This window comes from Diorhabda sublineata, chromosome 4 (assembly GCF_026230105.1).
Source record: "Diorhabda sublineata isolate icDioSubl1.1 chromosome 4, icDioSubl1.1, whole genome shotgun sequence".
NCBI lineage: Eukaryota > Metazoa > Arthropoda > Insecta > Coleoptera > Chrysomelidae > Diorhabda > Diorhabda sublineata.
Window position 1 is genome coordinate 25168658 of NC_079477.1, and position 24790 is coordinate 25193447.

General features: G+C 32.7%; 1 protein-coding gene across 3 annotated transcripts in view; it reads right to left on the reverse strand.

The window, feature by feature from the left end:
* LOC130442435 (A disintegrin and metalloproteinase with thrombospondin motifs 9) overlaps positions 1-24790 on the reverse strand; it is a 213014-nt gene that overhangs the window by 146985 nt on the left and 41239 nt on the right. For all 3 annotated transcript variants that reach the window (XM_056776533.1, XM_056776532.1, XM_056776531.1), the window contains 2 exons: positions 22667-22879; positions 11444-11641 (listed from right to left, as the gene is read on the reverse strand). In XM_056776533.1, the coding sequence (XP_056632511.1) occupies positions 11444-11636 (193 nt within the window). In that variant the 5' untranslated portion in view covers positions 11637-11641; positions 22667-22879. The remainder of the gene's footprint in view (positions 1-11443; positions 11642-22666; positions 22880-24790) is intronic.

The following is a 24790-nucleotide window of genomic DNA, read 5'->3' on the forward strand; positions in this document are numbered from 1 at the left end:
CCTCCACAACACCCCAACAGTAACCAGGAATACGTGGAAATTCTTTCAGACTTAAGACAACAATTTGATCAACGATTCCAACATTTTAAAAGCATATTGTTGCACAGTTCTTCAACTCTCTCTTTGTAGAGATCGATGCAGAAGATTTTTCAGCTTGTGTTAAACATTTTGGTGGAGATCAGGCTCCAATTGAAATATAAGTTGTAGATTTTCAGAATGACCTGTATCTAAAATCCCTCTTTACCACTGAAAATTTCTGGATTATTGTCCCCAAAGAAAAGTATCCAATTGTGGGTCAAGTTGCATGGAGATTAAAAGCTATATTCAGTACTACATACTTGTGTGAATCATCTTATTCAAGTGTGAAATTCATAAAAAACAAATATAGAAACAGATGACTGATGGATATTTGGACAACCGCATCAAAATGGCGGCTACAACCAACTCTCCGAACTTCAAGAAAATACTTGATGGCCAAAAAGAGTTCCATTCCTCGCATTAAAATTAACATTTAAACTTTTTTTATACCCTTCCTATATCTTTCGATTAATACTAGAAATAAATGTTTGTAATAAACTGGTTTAAATTCCATTTTGTGTCACACAGGAACCTGACAATTGCGGCAGACAGACGACTCTCTCTGGAAATATCAAATAACCGAAAGTTTGGTAAAGGTTAATATCGAATTTTCTTGGAAGAGGTTTTTGAAGTAAGTCTTGATATCATTATCAAGCGGAATTAGGATTTCTGAAAGGTTGTTGAAGGCTTATTTGGCATGGCGATCTCCAAATTTGTTCGTGCCAGATGAAAGAAAGACTGTTTCTAAATGTCAACAGTTTTTGATTATTAGTTGAATGTCAGTACATTCGGTGATATGTTTTTGTGGAAGGGATATACTCGAAAGCCTGTAGGATGCTGTATATTTCACCAAAATAAACAATACACGTCGGAAGATACATATGACTTCGTGGTTTGTAGTCAATTGGAAGGAATCGGCATAAAGAATAAGTCGAAGAATGTTTTAATATATAATTTTTAAAATTGCTTTCTTTACAAGTATGCTAGAAGATTTGTGTTTATTTTAAACTGTAAGTGAGGATTACTTTTTATACAAGAAGGAGTAAAAGGTTGAGGAAATGAAAAGGTTAAATAAAGGTTAATATTTTTGAGTGAAGATGCAAGCAACTATGGAAAATAATATTATGTTACTTAGTAAGGAGGAAAGTAAGAAGCAAATCATCATAGAAGAATTAGAGGATACTTTAGCAGCATAGCTTCAATATAGATGCTGGTAGAGAAGCTGGAGTGGAACGCACCAAGGTAGAGGCGAAAAGCAACGTGATGTACAGAGTTTTAGACTTCGAAGCGAACGTGTAGATGAAACAATCATTGTCATGGGTTAGAACGGATGAAAGCATTAAGGTAATTGAGGGTTTTAATTATGTTTAGTCTCTTTAGAGATACGCATATCCGTATTATTTATCTCGATTTCTATTGCAGATTAAGACAAATGTTTATCTTATAAATAATTTCAATGTTTACATTTTTTATTCAAAAATATTTTTGTTATCTTTCCACGTTTTCGATATATTTTCAAAAAAGTGATATGTACATGTATTTCAAAGAAATTGCAATTATTTATATATTGTTTGTTTCACCAGAACAAATAGAAATTTATTATTCAATTGACGTGCTTATACGATAATCGCATATAACGGTGTTTTTATTCACACTTTATTATTTCTAAAGAACACATTTTGAAAAATAACATCACGTCACTATATTTACATAAAATTTATTTCTAGATGAAATCGTCATTCTATTCCTTATACATATGCACTCTCATTTTTTCCAGGATATGTGCAGTAGTGTAAAAATAATTCCCCAAGGATTCTATAGGGTGTTTCAATAATAATTGGAAATATTACATTCAAACACAGAATTTGTTATTATAACTATTTGAGCTCAGCAGCAGCAAAAAAATAGCGATAATAGCAATAGAGAAATAGACGAAAAAATAATGGTGTATAATGAGGACAACAAGAAACTATTCAAGCTACTCAAATCAATATCTTCAACACAATGATAAAACCTGTTATTTTGTATAGAGACAATAACAAAAAGAGAAAAGAAGAAACTGAAAATAGATTTTGTATGGAGCAGTGACAACGACAATAACAAAAAAAGAAGAAAATAAACTAAGAATAGTGGGACGAAAAATAACAATTCTACTGTCAATAAAAGTTAACGACAGACCAATCAGTTTCATTCCATTTATTGTCCGTTTATTGATACTGATATCGATGAAAAGTTTGTTGAAAGATCGCCTACAGAATTTTATAAAAAAAGATGAATATTTGTCTTTCTTATTGGGTACATTTGAAAAAGTTCCCACATGGGAATATATTCAAATCTATCTGGATGTGGTGATTGAAAAGCTGTGACTGTAATAAAGATACCGAAGTTTTTGACGTGTAATATGCAATAGTGAGTTAATTGTGATACATCTTATGTATATTAGAAAAATTGATGATTTCCATTCCGAGTCCGTTCAGGCGTTCTACCCAACCGATTTGCTTAATTTTTTTTTTTCAATGAAAGGTATTGATGCACAAATCAGCCATCAATCATCGGATTTCATCGGATTTCATCTAATTTTCACCATTCTCAAGTTATACTCAAATGCGATTTCCCCCAGTACATTACTTATGGGAGTTTTTCACATACACACGTTCTATCCTCAATATCTCAGGTTCTATTCAAGATAGAAACTTCGTTTTGGTTTAAGAGCACTCGCTGAAACACCCTCTTTCTTTTGAGTTTTTGAACACTTAAATCGGTTGAATTGGAGAGGAGCTAGGCGCGGACATTCAATGTGGAGTTATGGATTTTTGTATGTTTTTGGCAATTTTTCTACATTCAAAGATCTATATCTCAGGTTCTAAAATAGCTACATAGTTCGTTTTGGTTTAAGAACACTCGCTGAAACATCTTCTTTCTTTTGAGTTTTTGAACATGGATTCGATGCGAGCGAAGCCGCGGGTAAAAGCTAGTCTCTTATTAACTGTTTAAAATATTACAAGGAACGAAAAATGAGTCAACTACTGCATTCAGTGGAGAACCTACTTCAAGAAACTTATGAACTAGACTGAAACTAACTTATAAAAAATAAAATCTACATTGTAATGTCAAATGTATTACACTTCAATTACCTGCTAATAAGCCTGCGTGGTGGATGCGAACAAAAAAAATTCCAGTGCTTTTGTATTAACAATAATTTATTTTTTTTTTAATTCTATTAATATACAAACATGTTGGAGCATTAAATGTGTCAGTTAATTTCTAACTAAAATTAAATTGAAAATATGGATATCTAGACAAATAATCAACACACATAAATGATTGAGAGAAGGAAAGTCGTTGTTTCTGCTAAACAAATGGAAGTAATATGTATAAGTTCATTCGTAAATTAAAAATATTATAGACGTATTAAATTGTTATTTATTTAAATCAAGAAGTTAATTTAAATTTTTAGTTAGTTTTCCAGAAACCATATACTCATCTCGAATTCACATAGTGCCTTTGATAAATTAATAAGCGAAACATATCAAGATAGACGCTTGGAATATTCAGAAAAGTTGTCAAGTTGGTTAGTCTCATCAAAATAAAAATATATAAGAATACAGGCAACATAAAAGCTATGAAATACATAGAGGAATAAGCGGTTGAAGAAAAATAAGAAATGTGAGAGACAAGAGTAGATAATTCATAAGGAAAATAACGTAAAATCATTTGTTCAATACTGTGGTAGAAACCAAGAGACAAAATAAGAAAAGAGAGCCCCATATCTAGGAGCATTAAAGACGCAAAGAAGAATTTAAGATAGGAATTGCTAGATAAAGGACATAGGGGGAAATAAGTGAAGAAATAATGAAATAACTAGGATATCTATAGCTATAGCATAGTTTTCCGATTTTGTATCATAAATATGGAAAATTTTTTATATCTTAAGCACAAATAAAATCCAAAAATTAACATTGTAATTTGGTGATATGTGAATTTCGTTGCAAAGACTACCAAATGCCAAAGGTATTAAATATTTGAGTGTTTTTAAGTTAGATTATTGATCTAAATGAATCAACACCAATAAATCTTCTCATAGTATCAACGGGCATTGGTTAAATAACGTCTAGGTCATATATTTAGGTATCATAGGTATTGCAAGTTTTCTGGTGCTTTCCTGTAATCTGGTAAATGCGTTCATCATTCAAATGAACGATGACAAGTAATATTACAGCCGTAGCTGTACCCGCTCTTGCATATAACGCAAAAGACATTCGGTGTTTATGGAGTTTTGTCGTAGGCTTTTCTTTCCTCAAATTATTAACTTAATTCCACGCGCGATGATGATAGGCTGACGCACACATATTAAGCAGAAAAAATCCATCACATTAATCCCTGATCTGCAGATGTAATGGTAACCATAACTCGATGAATTTCAAAGCTATAGTATCCAATAAGAAAGCGTTTTGAAGGAAATTTCAAGAGCTATAAGCTCATGTAAATGAAAAATCAATTCAAGGTCAATTTTCCACTAAAGTGAATACTTTAATCAGCAATAACTCCTTTGTTTTCTAAATTACAGAAATAAAAAAAAACAAAATATTTGTTGAAGAAAAAGCTACATTTTTGTTCTGTACATTTTTTATGTATCTTTCAAAGTTTCAGAGTTATTATGCAACTATTGCAATTTTTTTGAAAAATGAAAAAGACGTTTTCAACTTTTACCGTATATTTTTCAGAAAATACGTATTCTAAAGCGGTCTAACTTCATGATCGTATGAATAACAATGAAATAAAACTAATTGTAAACTAAGGTATGTGTTTAATTTTAATTATGGTACAGCTGTAACTGCACATTTTTGACAATAACTTCTTCAATTTTTAGTCCAATTCACTTTTATAACTGCTCATTTTAAAGGTTTTTATGGGTACTACAAAAAACTTTATATGCATTAAGCACGTAAAATTATCCTCTCCGTTATTTGAAGTTGAACCCATCGACTTGAGTAATCACTCCAAAATAAGTCTCTTTTCACTAATCAAATATTGCTTTATATTGGACGTAGAATATTTTACAAAAACTGATTTTCTTTGTTTTTTCACAATCTATAATTTTGTTGATCACACTTTTTTTAATAAAATGCGTAGTTTTTGAGTAATTCGCGGAAAATACTTTGAAAACGTGTTTTTTTCACTCAAAATTCCAAGTTTTCAATCGTGAATAATAATTTGATTCTCTACCGATGTCAATCGGCGTTATGTCACTAATGATTATTGACCTTTTCTCTACCTATGTACCAATTTTCAAGTAAATCGGCTCTGTTTTAAAAAATTCGGAGGTAAAAAGCTTCACCGACTGCACTATACAACAAAATGCTTATACATCCCAACATTTTAGCTTAAATAATAAAGATTTCGAACTTTTTCTGGTAAGTATAGTTATAGTTCTTCCATATCAATTGCAGAAGACATGCGAGGAACAATCAATATTTCATAAATACGCAAGGCACTCATACCAAATTAAGAAATGAAAAATAATGTTTACTCCCCGTATAAAATTCGGTAAACATCTAACAAACCGTCAGTCCACATAAATGCATTATATTGGCCGAAGTTGTCGGAAGGCGTATGTACGCAGTCTGCGTTAAGCAGCGGCGTGGCTTGGTTAGATTTATTCATAAATTGCTTTAAATAAATAAAAATATGGCGTTTTTTAGAGCATGAACGAATGAAAACAATGAAATTACACAGCTATCGTATGAATTTAATAATAAAGATTTAGATTCACAAACACAGCAAGTTATTTTAAATATATTAGAACGTTTAAAAAAGAAAATATTCAGCAATATGTTAATGCAATCATAAAAAGAATTGCTGAATTAACTAGAATAAATAAATTTTCCATTTATCGAGTAGCCACTAAAGGGGTTGCTGAGGATCATTCACAGAACCGAAAAACATGTAAAGAAAAACTGAAATCAGTTGACAAAACTACTTTATACGTAGGACGATTTATAGTTTATATAAGGAGGTAGGGTAGCGTGTGGTTTTAAACACAAAAAACAGATGGCAATAACCGAATCGTCAAGGATAATTCGATAAGGACAGGATATTAGGTAAAAGACTACAATGGAGTACAAAAAGGGCTCAGTTCAAGTCTGGTACCCTACTTAAACCAAACTCCCTTACAGGCAGGTATATTTGATTCGTTTATTTACGTTTTATAATTCTATTCAGTTGTAGCAAGTTAACGTAGTATAAAATGATTTTTTTCTAAGTTAGGACTATAATTAAGGACATCTGACTAAATAAGATATACATATCGTTAAAAGTATTTATAAGAATAATAAATTTATAAAATTAGGTACCTACGCCTATGGTAGATCAAACAAAATTGCAGGCAAGGGTTTTTATAATCTGCAATTGATATTGGAAGAACTATAGCTCATTTTGAACAGAAATTGCAGTTAATATATTTGTAGACGAAAAGAAGAAGTTACATGAAAAAAAATTTAAAAAAAAATGTTTTCATTTAGCTTTTAGTCTAAGAGGAAAGTCTTGTTCATACGTACTAGTCTATCTCGTTTCGAAATTCTTTGAAATGCGGTCACCCTATATTTATTTAACTCAAAATGTCGTCCGCAATAATTCGATATTTCTAAAAATTTTTCATGTGGACAGTCACCTCTTTAATTACTCTCCAATTAAAAATAATTAAATATAGTGATTAAAAACAAAGCTAATCTAAACAGCGATACGAAATTTTTATTATTTAGGAGCAAAAACCTTTCGACACTTATGTCACCTCTTATTTTTAGATGAATATCTGAGACACATACACACATACATGTATAAAAATGAATAAATATAAGATGAATGACATCAGCGACTAGATCAGTAGGCAAAAAATATATGCGTATCCATTCGTCGCGCCGGTCAACAAATTTTATCAATATGTTCATTTAGATATACAAGAACGGCTCATAACTACATAGGTTAAAGACAAGGTATTTGGACCGTATTTTAGTGATAAAACAGAATATGACCAGTGACATAACAGATAATGAGTAAAGTAAAATTTTAGATCGTATTCAAAACATGCAACCATTTACTGTGAATGAAATGAAAAGGGACGGAATAATTGGACAAAAAATGCGTATAATTTGAAATTGAGATTACTTGGAATAACTCGGAGAGTTAGAAACGACCAGGCTAACCTGACATAACCTAAAATTTGCCTGATTGGTCAAATCGCAGCCGGTTTTACATAGCACTTTTGACATTTATTATTTTGTTCTTTCTTGTTCTTTTATTAAATTATAATTTTAAAATGAACTATCCCAAATACTAGCGATATCATTGGCCTTTTCAAAAAAAAGGTGCTCTGTAATTTTAGGCCTCTTATCGTAGACAGAGAATCAAAACATTGAGAATGTGTATAAACCAATCTCAAATGATGAACCAGATACAAAGGTGAATGCAATTGTGTTCAAAATTTTGAAAACGTTGGATAAGTCATCGAAAATAGAATTTTTGTATGAAATTAACGGATACAAAATGTATTTTTTAGGAGTTGCTAGATCGACCGTGTTTCGAATTATTAAAGGCTGCTTGACATGATGCAATACAATGCAAGACGCAATATTTCTTGGTGAAGAGCATGCGCGGATGAAGTTCAGCTAATTGTTTCATGCAAAATTCGCAACATAATAGATTTGGGAATTCGTATACACTGCGACCCTAAGGATCTATTGTTGTCCCTCTTTCTTGCAGGGATACTATAGAACTCCTTTTAAAACGTCTAGAATATGGGATGTCTTTAATTGCCAGAGACCTTCGTCTTCTATTTCTTACGCTTCTAGGTGTAGTAATCTGGAGTTTCTTAGTGTTTCATACTTCGAGAGAATGTGGATAGATTTTTCGTCCTCTGTGCAACAAAACCTGCACGCCGCATTATCTGCTAGGTCTGGCGTCTTCAGATGTTTGTTGAGGAGACAATACCCCGATAGAACTGATTAATTCAGCAGATCTACTCTGGTTGTAGCTTCCCAGGGGAGTCTTTGCCTATCTCAGTCCCAATAATTGTGTTTTGATTTATCTACCTTCATTTCCAGTGCTTTTTTCATTGTTCTGTAGCTGATACCACAGAAAGGGTTCGGGAATCCATTGCAGGGTAATTTTATTTTTCTTGCCTAGCTCGCTTAATTTTTCAAGGCAATCCCAAACAAGTTTGGTTTTTATGATATTGGGGCTTATAGCTCTAATAGTTTACGATAGTTCTTCTCTAGATTGAACTAAACACATTTTTAAATTGCATAAATTTCTGCTTGAAAAATGTTTGGTGCGCTGCCAAGGCTTTCAGAACCTGTACACTCCTATTCCAATTCCGTGTGCTGTTTTTGATTTGATGGTATTTCTGTTAATTTCTTGTATGGTGACAGTTGTTTCTACAGCTTAGTACTGAGGTCAATTTGTTATCAAAGCTAAACTTTTTTGATGCAATAACCTGAGGCATGTTCCAGGGTTGATCATTATTTAGGAAAGAGTTTTCTTTAATGATTCCGTCTCTGAACATTCTAAGTGATGTTTTCTCTGACACGCTTTCCAGTACTATGTGGAAAGGTGGGAGATTTTAGAATCACTTCTAGTGCAGCTCTTGTATAAGATATCGTGGCCCCAGTTGCAACATTATCGATTTGGTGGCATTTTTATTGCGTACAAGTTGCAATAGGGAGAAGTCTGGTTACTTCTTTCACTTAGCTTTGTTATTTTCATTTTTGTTGGGAATTTGTTTGATTTACTTATGGAGGTTTTGTTAGTGATGCAATAGAAAGAGACTTGTCGAACGACGTGCAATATTTATCTATGGAATATTTTGACTTCGTGGAGATCGTCTAGGAATTATAGAAACCTTCGACGATATAACAAAAAATATGTTTAGGCGCATTGTTCATAGTTTCTTTTTCAAAAAACATAGTCACCAACTTTGAAATTCTTTATAAATTCAATTTACAATCGTTGTATTTTTTGATGTTTTCGATAATATGCATTCGCTCTTTTATGGTGTGTCTGAGGTTAATTATTATTTAGTTTGTGGTTCATTATCATCAAATTTTAGTATGACTAATATTTTGTCATGGTTTCCAATCTAGTAACTATTTTAGTGATTTTAAAGGCGTGATTCAGGTTCCTAGAATGGTCCTCCTAGTTTAAAACTAAGGTTAAGTGAAAAATGTTGTACTATTCGTTGGTAACCCTACTAACATTTCTGGCGATACAATTTAATGTGATTTTTTAGATTTAGTTAGCATATTTCTTATAATTATCGTTCTAATATTATACGGTGCTTTTTTGACAACCTTATCATTATTTTCATTAAAGTTATAACAAAAAATAAATCAAATCAAAAGGCACTCATTACGAATAAACGTTACTTAGAATAAACAAAAAATAAGAAGCGGTTACACCGAAATAATAAGACGTGAAAAAATAAGCGAGTGGGTAAGTTCACAGATTGGTGTAAACGCCCCGTATTGTATTTGGAAACAATTATCGTGGGCAATCGCATATAAAAATAAAATTGGTTATTATTAGGCGCGCCAAATTACATTCGTACGTTGCCAATCTTTTAGACGTTTAATTTTTTCGACAGAGATAAATTTATAGTTAAAAGTCCATTTAGTTTTCAAGGTTCAACGAAGCTTATTCTAAAATTAAATGACTAACAGATAAAGCTCGTAAAATATAATTTATTAAAACAAAATATTGTTTCTCCTTCGTTCAATAGGTTGCATTATCATCAAATCTGCGTGGTTAGCTGATTTTTTGTCTATCGTAGCCTCATCTAAACTGAGCGGTACTCAACGAGCAAATTTTTACAACTCCTAAGGCATTAGTTTCCGGCGCTGCTGCTTTGAATCGCGCGCTTCCGCCTGTTCCAAGGACAGTGTGAATCACGAGACATCAAAAAATAAGCGGCTACTCTTTGAAATTGGAATTGTATTTATTATAGAGATTGCAGTTCAGAATATAGATTTTATTGGTTCGTGAATCTGAAGGACGACACGGACTATAAATTTACAATAAACGAAATAGAAGAGATTTAATGTATGAAGATTTTTTCTCACTTATGAAAGTTTCGCTCTGTTCTTCTCCATTTCCCACAGCGTGAAAAATTGAAATGCAAGCTTCAAAGGAGGTAAATTTTCCATTGAAGATGATGACCGATCGGGAAGGCCAGTTTATGTGTCAGTCCCCGAAAATATCGATGCAGTTCATGACATGATTTTATTAGATCGTCGAATTAGGCTAAAACGGATTTCTGAAGCACTGATTATTTCATAAAAACGCGTTCATCATATAGTTCACATCAATTTGGACATGAGAAAAATTGCTGCAAAATGGATCTCCAAATGTTTGACTGGTGACCAAAAGCATGGAGGATTAGAAGCATCGCGGTCGATCTGTGCTCGATTTGAAAACGATGTAGACTTCTTAAACTGAATTTTTACTATGGATGAGACTTGGGTACATTTCTACGATCCAGAAACAAAGCAGCAATCGATGGAATGGCGACACTCTGGTTCTCCAAGACCTAAGAAGTTTCGTGTCCAAAAATCTACTGGAAAAGTTCTTGCTTCAGTTTTTTGGGAGTAATCATGATTGATTTTTTGGATAAGGGTAGAACAATAACTGGAGATTACTATTCGAAATTAATGACCACTCTACGGGAAAAAATTAGAGAGAAAAGACGCGGAAAGCTATCAAAGGTGTTTTGTTTTTGCAGGACAACGCCCCTGCACACAAATCTCATGTTGCCATGCAAAAAATTCGTTATTTAGGATTTGTATTACTAGAACACCCCCATTATTCACCAGATTTTGCTCCGTCCGACTATCATCTCTTTCTTCAACTGAGAAAAAGTTCAGAAGGTCGTAAATTTTCTTTCGTCGAGGAGGTAATAAAAGCTATGGAGGTCTGGTTTGCAGAGCAAGAAGAAACATTTTTTTTTGAAAGGTCTAGAGACGTTGCAGGTTCGCTGTAATAATTGTATACAATTGAGACGAGAATATGTTGAGTAATAAAATATTTTGATATTGAAATTTTGTTTGGTTCTATAGTAGGCCAAGAATTTTTCAATATATCTTCGTATGTATAGCGCCCTTTTAATATAATAAAAACCACTATGCAAAATAGTTTGGAATTGTTCCACGGAAATGGAAAAAAAATCGTATCAAATAGGGGAAAGTAATAGTCCAATTTGCAACAAATATCAAGACAACCAAAAAGATTTTTCTATTTTTTTCAAGTCAATTAATTAATAGTAATTTTTTCGCTAGTATTGTTAGGGTAAAAATGCTTAATATAAAACAAAACCTACCTTTATGCCTTGTGGTTGTGTTTTGAGTTTCGCCATTTTTGTAAGCAGCAGATGTTATATTTATGGCAGTATACTGCCGTTTGGTAATAAATGTCCCTTGACTGAATTCCACCCAAATGAATATAACTAATGCTAATAACACCAATATGGTGCAGCTAGCTAATATTTGTTTCTTTGAAAATCGGTTAGTCATTTCAACTGAAACAAAACAGAAAAAATATTATTATAATTATGAAATTACACATTGGAATATAATAAAGTAATATTCCCAGCTACCCTAGATAAAGTATATTGACCTCAATCATTGGCATTAATTTTTCTAAAGAATTCCGCTTGCGAGGAGATCTTAGAATATTCTTTCACGTTGATAATTCTTTCGTTAATTTTTGTACAAAATGATTGGGGAAGACAATAATAATGACATAGAAATTATGAAGATATGGTGGTAAACAATATGACTATTGTTGATACAACTATGGAGAGAAGAGATGATACTTTCAAATTAGAACAAAGCATTAATCTGCAAAAAAGATCCCACTTTTAGATGCAACAAGAAGAAATACAACAAAAAATGTAAAAGTATATCAATGAGGTTTCAAAGCAGGGAAATCGACAATAGACCAACTCTTCATCATAAACCAACTTCAAGAGAATCTCAGTCCACATGTACATATTGTTCGATTACTGGCTTATGATGGCCTATTATGGACGAAGATGGTCTTAGAAGTACCTGGGCTAACAAAGAAAACACCAAAATTTTGGGAAAAAATATATTTTTCAACGTAATCTCCTTTTTCGATACTCTTTTTATAATAAGAATCGAAACTACCAACATCACCTCTTTATTGTTAGAAAATCTTTGACCAGCAAGCAAATTCAAACTTCAATTCTTTAATTTTGGTCATTGCATTAACGGATCTGTGAGCTGGTGCGTTGTCTTGATGAAACAACACTTTCTTCTTAGCCAAATGCGACCGTTTTGGCTTGATTTCTTCGCTCAAACATTGCAATAAGTTCGCTGTTGAAAGTTTTTTTCTTTTTCAAGATAATCATTGAAAATTATCCCCAAAAACCTACATCATAACTTTGCCTGCAAATGGAACAGTGTTTGCCTTCTTTGGAGCCGGACCCACGTTTCATCCATGGTTATGAAACGGTGCAAAAATTAGGCTTTATTTCTGTAGAACACTCGATGAAAACATCTTGATGACGCTGTGAGCAAATGCAGCTACCATTTTGCGCATAGCTTTCTCATATCCAAGTTTTCGGTTAATATGCGATGTATCGCATTTTTTGAAATGCCTACTATGTCTGCTAGTTCGTGCACTTCCAGTCGACGATCATCCAGTAACGCTTCGTGGATTTAATTCAACAGTTCTGGAGTCGTTACCTCATTTGGTCGACCACTGCGATGCTGGTTCTCGCAGATCGCACGGCCTTGCTTAAACTCAACTATCCAATATTTTACTATTAATAACGAAGAAGCAGTCTCACCCAGAGTAGAATCTAGTTCAACTTTCATATTGGTTGGGCTAATTCTTTCATTGATTGATAGCATTGATAGCTGCCAAACAAATAGTAAACAACGTGGCGTCTTCAAACAAAATCTCTAGATCAGGCCAGGTACATCTGAAACCATCCTCGTACCATTAAAAGAAAGAAATGTGAGAGGTAATGGAACATTCGAATATACCAGATACATTTAGGAGACTAGGGGAAAAACCGAAAGCAAAGTAACTTTGGAGGGCAGTAATTCAAGAAAAGATTTGAGAGAGAGTAGACTCAGTATCTAAAATCGTTTTTAAGTTGGTCCAAAAAATCATATAGTTTGATAAAGACCGAAGTATTGTGGAAATGTCAAAGTTTTAACTTTTATTTGTTTATTAAAATAGATCTAAGATTAAAACAAATCATCACGTAAAAAATATATTTTATTTTGTGACACAATATTCTGTTTTTTACCTCAGTCATGTTTAATTGTATGCTGCTGGATTGCCCTTAGAAATTAATAATCACAGACATACACTACCAAGCAAATAGAAGCAGGAAAATGATAATTAGAACGTAATAACACGTTCGGCGATAAATTATATTTTTTTTAAATTTTCATTTATACACTTAATTAATTCTGTACGCACATACTTTTCGTTTCCCTTGACGTCATCGTGCGTGATGTTGAGTAACTTTATTAACATACTTATGGCAGATGCAAGAAATAAATAGAATAATAAATTAAATAAATATCAACTACATCGTTCCTATAGAAATTTTTTATCGGTTTAAATAGTATATACAAAGAATTTCCATTATATATTTGTTTATGTTTACCAGATACCATTCAATAACGCACATAGTTATTTTAGATGATTCTTCAAAATATATAGATTTTCCTTTCATGAAAATACTTTGATATATTTATATAAATTGATTTCTTCAATTTCTGTACCTGTTTTGAATGGATGCAAAAACCTGTGATTCGATCGATTCGTCATTTGATATAACGGACATAAATTGTTTTATTTTAGTTTAAAGTGCATCGACAGCGCTGGTCGTTGGCACATGAAAACAATCAGAGGATACATAAGTTGAATGAAGGACTGTAAAGGCCGCTTGACATTATGCAATATAACGTGCAAGAAATTGCATGAAAGTCTCTGTAAACAGTAGAAGTAAACACATTCCTAACCTCCAATTTTTACTAATATTTTGTACTGTTTTTAACAATGAAAATAACGAAGCCAAGTTTTACGAAAGTCAGCTGATCTGCATGCTTTTGATCAAGAAATATTGCGTCTTGAATTGCATTGCCCGTTGTATTGCATCATGTCAAGCGGCCTTTACAAAATCTATCAAATATCATCTGCATTTAGAATCAATTCCTAATTGTTTCAAATTTTACCTCAGTTTTAAATTCCATTCATTTCGTTATCTAATTTGAATAATAGTGAATAATATTGGACATAAATTATCATGTTTTATGCTTCTTATCATTAAGTTCTCATCTCATTTAATACCTGAACTTAAGCCTTCGCTGGGAGTCGAATGGAAGTTTTCTTTCAGAAATAATTGAAGTTTTGATGGAAGCATTCTTAAAAATCTAAATTTTTGTCGTAGCTGGCCATATCTGGTTTAAATTTCTAAATGGTTGTCGTCCTGATACGTTCGAGGATGAAAAATTCTACCAAGTTTTGAAATAATTAATGTCAAATAGTCTAGTTTAATTACTAGAATTTTATGGTTCGAATTGATGCCTCACTAAAAGGAATTTACGAGGTCTGGCTATTAAATAACGAGACTGCGCGCCTAGAAGGCGCCCTAGACAGGTGGGTTAAAAAACGAGTAGTGCATTGGGTATCTAGACATCTTATCTATGCAAGTCCCAAAACACTTTCCGTCACTATTATAGTATAGTTTCTTCTCGTGCCCGAAAACCATGTGTGACGAAAAATAGGAACAACGTATCCATATCAAATTTCTCGTTAAATTGAAAAAAACTCCGATTGAGTGCTATAAATTGTTGCAAGAGGTCTATGGAGACAATTCTCTATCTCGTGCGCGTGTTTTTGAGTGGTGTAAGCGTTTTAGTGAGGTCCGAGAGAGCACTGAAGATGACCTTCGCCCAGGTCGCCTGTGACTGTTAAAACTCCGGAATCAGTGACCAAAATCAACCAAATTGTGCGTGCAGATCGTCGAATGACCATCCGAATGATTGCTGAGGCGAGGCTGTAAACCCCGATAAAAAACGGTTAGAAAAATTTTGAACGAGGGAAGTTGGTGCCAAAAAATCTGATTCTGATGACTCCTGACCAAAAGCTCTTGCGTCAACGGATCTACTCATATTTCCTTGAAAGGTTAGGTTAGATTGAAAGGGACCCGATTTGAATCGATACAAGTGTTGAATCTTCAGAGCTCCTAAAGGTCCTCACCCAAGAAGACTTCCAGCACTGCTTCGATCAATGGAAAAAACGTATGGAAAGGTGTGCGGCTAGGGGAAGGGAGAGTATATTGAAGGGGAGCATTCTAATGTAGAATAATTTTTATAATAAAACCATTTTTCGTAACTCGTCTCATTATTTAATAGCCAAACCTCGTAATGATTCAATAACTTCTGTTACATTTGGTTCTTACATTGTATTTGTTCCTATTAATCTATAATTTAAAATTTTTATAATAAAAATTTACGATCCATAAAGTAAACAAGACTAGACTGTTACGCAAGTTTAATATCCTGATAGTGAGCTAATGCTTCAGTTCACTAAAATTTTATTTTCCGTTCTAATTAATTGATCTCCATAATTATTGCGCTCATATGTCTGGAGGTCTGCCTTCGATATGACGTAATCCACTATATGATTTAAATCGCTCCTATTTAACCTTATAACATCCATCGGTGTTTTCTTTTTGTTTATTTATATATTATATGACACAACAATGTGTGAATAAAACATATAATTACCGATTTGTAAAACTTTTAATGACAGACAGTTGAGGAAAAAAAATATAACCCTTGCTTCATGATATTGAAAAATGTCAAAAAGAGAACGGTCTCAAATTGTTTATTCCAGTTTTGATCTTCTTATATTCAACGAGCCCGCCACAAAAACTTTGGTTATAGACTTACGTAGGAACATAGGAAAAAATATCTTTTTCAGAACGTTTCACCAAAGCTTCTATCCCACTATAAAAATATCATGCATCTATCCGTTCAGATCAGGGCTATATAGTGGGTGTTCAATATCAACGAAGCCACATTTGTGTACAGTGGTCTTGGAAAGCGAAACAGTGTGGACTGGAACATTGTCATGAACTGAGTTGATTTTGCCGTGCCTTTTTTCGATAATCTTTTAATGAAACTACCTAAGAATGTAAGAGTAATATGTCGCGCTAACATTTCTATTTGATATTCGCATTCGTATTCGTATTGACCTTCGCAGTCCCAAAAAATATTTCAGCCATCACTTTTTTGGTGCTTTCTATGACTAGTGCTTCTTATTGCACGAGCTTTTTTCCGATATAACTCCATAAAATTTCTTTTGAATGTCAGATTATAGTAAAAGACGAAAGTTTCGTCACCCATCTTCTATTAGGTTCGTTTTCAAATTCTTTTCACTTTCTATAACTTGTCTAATTGACTTAACGTTCCTAAAATTTTATTATACATGTTGTAATGTTAACAATTCAACTGAAAAAATTTTTGAAACTTTATCATCATTATTAAAACTTTTATTTCGTATACACTACACGACTCTCCTTCAAGAGCAATACAATCATTCCAAAGCTTCTCTAACTTCTCGATACCGTGCTTGAAGAAGGTTTTATCTTTTGCCTCACAATAGGCTTCAGTTTCAGCAATTCCTTCTTCATTTCAGCTAAATTTCTTATCGGCGAGTACTTTCTTGATATCAATGAATAGCCAGTAGTCACTGGTGGCCAGATCTGGACTTTACAGTGGATAAGGAAACTATTCGAAGTGAAATTCATTCAATTTAACCATCGTTGCCATTGACTGATGAATCGATGCATTGTCTTGGTGAAACAGTGGTTTTTTTTCGACATAAGAGACCGTAATTCCATGATTTTTGCTATGTAGTATTCGCTATTGATTATCTCTCGCTTTTGGACATAGTCAATGAACAATATTCCATGCACATTCCATAATACTGAAGCCATAACCTTCCCAGCTGACTGTTGTGTCTTTGGACGCTTCGGACGTGTTTCACCGGCAACAGTGCACTCAGATGATGATCGTTCTGATTCCGGAGTGAAGTGTTTCATCTATTATCACATATCTACGCAAAAAATTTGATTTATGACGTGTAAACATGGCCAAACACTGCTCTGAATCTTCAACACTTTCTTGTTTTTGATCCACAGTAAGCAAACGCGGCACCCACTTCTCATGGTGAAATGTTCATATATAATTGTAAACCCACTGCCTTCTGATATCTTTACAACCTCAGCTATCTCACACAATTTCAATGTACGATTAGATATAACCAATTTATAGACTTTCTTCATGTTTTCTGGAGTAAGCACTTCAATTGGATGACCAAAACATTCATTATCATTGGTATCAGTCGTTCAAATTCAGTACACCAATAACAAATGGTTCTTTTCGATAGAGCAGAGTCTTAATAACACTTTTATAGCCATTGCTGAGCTTGTACAGAATTTTTTGTCATCAAGAAGCAATCATAAATTAACACGCGAAATGTTTTTGAATCCAGTGCTTTCAAAATAAATGGTTGTCACTTGTTTCTGACTAATCGAAATATCATGAAATTTTACATATAGTTTTTTGAAAGTTGGTACTTCATAAACGTCATATGGATTTGAGAATGACGGCGCCATCTGTGTACATTCACAAGACTTATTGAGTGATGTTAACTGTTAAGTAGTTGAGAAAATACATAAAATCTGCATCTGTTTCGAAAGTAGTTTTCGAGTGTAGCTATTTTGAATCAATTCATTATATTCCAATATCATTAATTATAATAAATAATCATGAACGAGTCTACCGATCAAAATTTCCCAATCAATTCAAAGAAAATGAATCATCAAATGTAAAATGAATGTTCTATCATTGACTAGTTTTTTCTATAAATATTTTATTAAGTAAACGATGGAATTGTGGTATAAATTAAAACTTCATTTAGGTTAATTATTAATTAGAATAGAAGCGACTGGCGCCTAAAAACAAAAAAATGCAGCTTACGCCTGCATTTCCAAAATGAACATTTAAATATGATAAAAATTAGTGGAAGGTGGGCGATTTTTAAAACTTTATCACGAGGACCACCACCAGAAAGTGTAGTTCGATCCATTGTAACTGGTTATGAAACTATGATATCCAAAAAAGATTCCATGGAAAGACATCCCGTGCGATGTTCGCGAAATTTTGAGACTGCGAAGGTATTCTTTAGATTGAATTCAAACAATCAAATACAATCGTAAACGCGGCATATTACTCTTACTTACTAAGGTACTGCGTCAAAAAATTATCGAAAAATACGCGGCAAAATCAACCAAGGTGCGGGCTTGTTTCATGACAATGTTCCAGTCCACACGAATATAGATTCACAGAGATCGAGCACCCACCATATACCCTGATTTGGAAGCTGAGCTAGAGGTGTAGAAACATTTTGAGTTAGGCTCAGAACTCCTGGACGGCACTAAGTATATAGAAATTCTAAAATGTTCTCCCTTATGTTCCCCTTATCATCTCAAATTTCGAGTTTCTGGGGCCAAAATACAAAGTGCTATTGGTAACCTTTAAAGCGATTTTTCGATTTCCGAGCTTGATTTTTCATCACTGACTATACCTATTCTTCCAAAATACTGAAAGCAACGCCATCTTCAGCGTAATCCCAGTCCTAATCGACTTTATCTTTAATCGAATTTTAAATGAGATGCTCTATACCACCCGGTATGAATCTATTTAAAGAAATTATAAACACTGTTTTTCAAACTTTTTCAAACAACGGGTCATTTAAACTTAATCATCAACAAACTTTTTACATGAAAGGAAAACATTTATAAATAAAAATCCGACTTTGATTAGATCATTGACAGTTGAAACTTAAACAAAGTTATGGGTTTTCAGGGTTGTTAGAGATACGACACGAACTATTTATTTTAAAAATTAAATAAAGAAACCAAACGGGAATAGATGCTGTTATCTCAAATCAATAAACAATGAAATCATATAACTTTATCAAACAAAACTCAAAGTCGTATACAGGAGGGGATTAAGAGACTTTGCTCATAATCGAAACGAAAGAAAAAATAAAATATCAATGAGACTGCATATCTATACAGCTTCGTCTCATTCTGTTGCTTCTCTACACACTAATTAGGCCAGGGCATTTACGAAATTACGTGACAAAATTAATTGTAGGAAAAAAAACAACACCATCGTGTTCTAGGGGTTAAATAAAAGTTATGTGCATAAAATTCAACATTTTTTGTCTATGCGTTATTTTTTTAAACAATAAAAACATCAAAAAATCGGTACAAATTTTGTTTCTTGCGTTTTGCGCTGAACCTATGCAACACTCGTCTTTGTTACTATGGGCAATATTGTAGAGAATTGAAAAATCTTCAAAATAAGCTTTTATAAATTAAATTTCGATAATTTGTTGCTTAGATATTTTAACCGAAAGGAGAAAATTTTTAATTTTTAAAATTGGTTATAGTTTGTTTAATTTTAAATATAAAGGTTTCTTATTTACTAAAAAGTGAGATCTCGATGTACTTAATCAATGCTCTAAAGATGGGCCCAGTCGCCCCAATAGCTTTTGCAAAATGGCTATTAAACTAAAGGAAGCCCTTTTTTTCAAAGGACCAATCTTGCTTACCGGATGGTCCCATCATCATTTGGAAAGTTGCGTTGGAAAGAACAAGAGTTGAACTAAAAATCCCTTATCTCAGTTTTTTGTATTTTTTTGACCTCAAAAAAGTCTGTCGGAGCATTTTTGAGCGCGTCATCTTTGCTTCTTTTCGTTATCCGAGCAGCGGTGAAAAACAGTGTCACTTACACTGCTACCAAATGCACATTTCCAATAATAGATTATTGAAACTTTTATTGATAAAAATTTCAAGCTTCCCCTACAAAATGACGCAAAAAACATTCCTTAATATTGAAAAGCAAAGCCGCGATGAATTTTTTTAAAAAATGTCTAACCTCGCCCCAAATTAAACCGCCAGCTTTCCGAATATTACATTGGTATTACGATATTTTTATAAAAAACAATAGATTGTTTATAAATTTTTTTTCAACCCTTTTTTGAACACTTTTTTTGAGGTCATAAAAAAATTCAAAAAACCGAGATAAGATATTTTCAGTTACTAGCCGCTACTTTATATGAGAAGGAAAATAGGAAAGTCAATATATCAATAGCAAATTCATCGTTATAACTTTATTTTCTTGTTTATTAAAATTGCAAATAATGCTTATTTAGCGCGAATTTTATCTCACATTAAATCTTTTTCACCAATCTAGTTAATCATCAATTTTCTCGCAACACGATACATAGGCCAGTTATTGAAATCAAATATCAGTTAATTTTCGATTGTAAATTCTTGCAAAACCTCATCGTTATAAACCTTGATGCAAAGACTCTGGTACTAATGAAGCAACGAGAAAGGACGTGAAAATTGATGGAGGAGAACAAATCTTAGAATGTCAAGAGCATACTTTACCAAATGGTCAAATCGTTAATACCAGAAATAGAGAAAACGATAAAGCAAAAGGAAAACATATACAAGAAACTGAGAGTTTGAATGTAGAACATTACATAAAAATGAGTAAACAAAAATCCATCATATAGTCAAATAGCAATTAGAACTACAGTTTTGAACGTTTAGATACCATGAAGATTAAAAGTTTGTAATAGAAACTATACAATCTACAGTTTTTGAAAATGGTTATTGAGGTTATAAGTATGATTCATATGTATGGCACTGTGGAGGCTTTCGGTACATACGAACTTAAAAAAACAGAGTTGAGAATTGAGAATACGATGTATGAACAACTATAGAAGAAGCTATATGAGAAGAATTCATGAAGAAAGTAAGGAAACAAGATCTCGATGTGCTGAACAACAATTGATTGTAGATCAGGCATCAGAAGACACGAAACATTCTTAACATATAATATAACATTTGTGGAAACAAGAAGAACAAGAAGGCGAAGAAGATCCAGGAGTACCTGAGAGAGGAAAATGGATGAAGAAATCAAGTAAGAAGATTTGGAAATGCTGTAATGACAGAACTGATTGTAGTACAAGCATCAGAAGATGCGAAACATCTTTAACATGTAATTCATTTGTGGAAACAAGAAGAACAAGAAGACGAAGAAGATCCAGGAGTACCTAAGAGAGAAAAATGGATGAGGCATCAGAAGATGCGAAATATCCTTAACATGTAATTCATTTGTGGAAACAAGAAGAACAAGAAGGCGAAGAAGATCCAGGAGTACCTGAGAGAGAAAAATGGATGAATAAATCAAGTAAGAAGATTTGGAAATGCTGTAATGACAGAACTGATTGTAGATCAAGCATCAGAAGACGCGAAACATCCTTAACATGTAATTCATTTGTGGAAACAAGAAGAACAAGAAGACGAAGAAGATCCAGGAGTACCTAAGAGAGAAAAATGGATGAAGCATCAGAAGATGCGAAACATCCTTAACATGTAATTCATTTGTGGAAACAAGAAGAACAAGAAGGCGAAGAAGATCCAGGAGTACCTAAGAGAGAAAAATGGATGAAGCATCAGAAGATGCGAAACATCCTTAACATGTAATTCATTTGTGGAAACATGAAGAACAAGATGACGAAGAAGATCCAGGAGTACCTGAGAGAGAAAAATGGATGAATAAATCAATGAAAAACGGTCTGAAAGTGCTGAAATGATAGAACTGATTGTAGATCAGGTATTGGAAGACGTAGAACGTTCTTAACTTAATTTCATAATTTAATATTTTCTTCTTACTGAATTTTTGTATCAATTTTTTTTATGTTGAATGATAATGAGATATTTTCATCTCATTCCTTTGATGATTGTGATTTTGTCATTAGTATTTTTGTTTTTACTGATTCAGTGCTTATGTTTCATTCAGAGTACATTTCTAAAAAAACTAGTAATTCTCACTTCCATTTACAATATCAAATACCGTCATCAAATCTATAACTGTTTCAATGTTTGCTATTATATATCTAGATATCTAATTTAAGTCACCTTCCTTTACATTGTAATTATAGAGTTGTTGACTTCATTCATCAAGAATTAGGAGAATTATAAACTTTTGGGAATCACCATTCTGTTAATAATTAACACCTTCAACACAACCATCGACATAATCTGTATAATTTCTCATCTTAGAACTTCTTCGGACCGGTCTATCAACTGGTTAATTAAAATCAGTCTATTATTATTGTTAGCATTATTAAAGCAAGTCTCGTCGATTAATTAATATATAGAACTAGGTTGGTAAACGATGGGCGGTGTCTTCCAACCGATTCACTTAATAATTATATACCACACGGTATGAATATTCCAACAGATAAACGTCTTCTACAATTCAATTAAAATATTTGTTATACCATGTTTGTTTTTATGAAAGTATTAGCATATTTGATTGCCACCAACATGAGGTAATACAAGAAATCGTAATTAGTTCACATATTAGAAAAAAAAACAAAAATTCTGATGAAAACTCACTTTAATTTCAAAATACTATTTTCCAAGCTTCCACGAAATATCGACTTCAAGAAATTAACAAATTAAAATCTCTAAAGTCCCAATAACAACTACTTTTCTTCGAGATGTGGTGTGATAACATCTTTTGTCAAAGAAATTTGTTTTGTGATTCGATCTGTTCAATAGAACATGGCAAATTGGATGTAGAGGATGGTTCTCGAACAAATCTGTCACCTGTAACAACAAAAAAAAACATTGTATCAAAAATATTCCGTAAGTTTATAATCAAAAAATAATTTTTTTAAAAGTGATTTCTTTTGTATTCCATAAGTTTAAAAGGATATCCTCCACCAGGAAAGATAGCAAACACAGTCCCAGGCAACCACCACATCCCCAGTCCTGCAGAAGAGCAATTCTTGTATTAGGCTCCACTCCAACAAACCCTCCTATTGAAATTTTCCTTATCCTACCAATTTCTATCCAAAGAATCTGGTCAATTTTTAGTTTTTTAGAAGAAGTTTTTTGATATTTAGGTCTTTTTGAATATAAAATCGAGAAAAAATTCAAGAAACTTCTGTTTTCTACTAGATTTGGTAGTCCCCCTGCTCTGTATACTACTAGTTGTACGGTTTTATATCTTCTTCATGGACTTTCCTTGCAATATCATAATTCATAAATTCTCTCATTTTCCTCTCTTCCTATTTAAGAGTTTTTAACACCTCGCATCTTCTTCCTCTTCTAGCTCTTTACAGTTTATTATGTTATTATGCTTAATTTCTTCCATTGATTCTTCTATGTGTGTGTTTCGTCCGTTTTATAATCTTCAGTACTAATTTTGATCCCATTCATCGGTATCTGATTTTCATTTTACATTCCACATTCAACAGATAAAATTTTCTTTTTTGGATCGCTTTTTACGTTTGATCTGTACTGCAATCGATTATTTTTTCAAAGATTTATTGTCGAGACAAATAATAACAATAGTTTTTGTTTGGGATCTTGAAATAAAATGAAATATTTTCATAAAAATTCGAGAAAATCAAATACCATCTAGAAGCCTCAAGCTGCATGTTGCATGTTTATTGTAAGTAATGAATTTGAAATGTATGAAGGTTGTAGGTAACTACGTGTTTTTTTTTGTTTTATTTTAGCAGATTTTATAAATTTCTGGAATAACATGTCCGTCAAAAAAGTAAAGCGTATCCATTTCAAATATCAGATTTACTGTGCTTCTAGATTAATTCGCGTACTTACAAAAAAACCTTGGGAGGTCATTATCAACGGTGAATGAACGCAGCGGCGTTTATTTAGAACTAGATAAGATAATAAGGTACCAAGAAAGCTAATTGAACACCTTAAGGTGCCACTAGATATAACTATATCGTATATAAAATAAAACAGGACCGTAATTGTAAATTTATGCTTTCTAGAGTAACTATAGGTTACTAAAAAATTAATAGAAAGTTTACTCTGGTAACGAAATAATTTCTAGAAGTAGCAGCTATTCTAAGAAGATTTCCCGTACAGAAGAAAAAGGATAATTCAATTGAAGATATCCTCGAAATTATATGAGGTCTGCAAAATCGCTACTCGTAGGTGAAAACGCCAAAACGCTGGCCAAAGTTCTAAAATTAAATGCTGTAGTTTAGGACCTTTTTGTCCTGCAATGTTTGGTAGGGTACCCAAGGCATAAAAAATCAATTTCGTCATTTTTTTGCCGCCATTCTGTGTTTCAAAAAACCATTACCTAATTCATAATCAGCGACCCCGGAAAACTGCTACCAATTTTGAATAAAATTATCCGATTTTTCTAAATTTGTCGATCCTAGCAGATGGAGGGCCAAAATAATGGAAAACCGCATCTAATTTTATCAATTAATCCAAATTTTTCATGTATTTTTCAAAAAAAAATCAAATAAATCAAATAAAGGTGCTGAAGTTTGAATAATAATTGAAACATCAAAATCGCCATGTCCCACTTGTCCAGTTTAAGAAATATAGAATGTAGTGAGGGATGTGGTGGTCAATAATGAAAATTTCAGGTGGTTAGATAGATATTTTATTAAGAAAAGCATGCGCAGTTTTTTACATGGTCTTGAGTTCTAAGTTGAAGATATACGAGATAAAGTCTAGGAAAACATATCG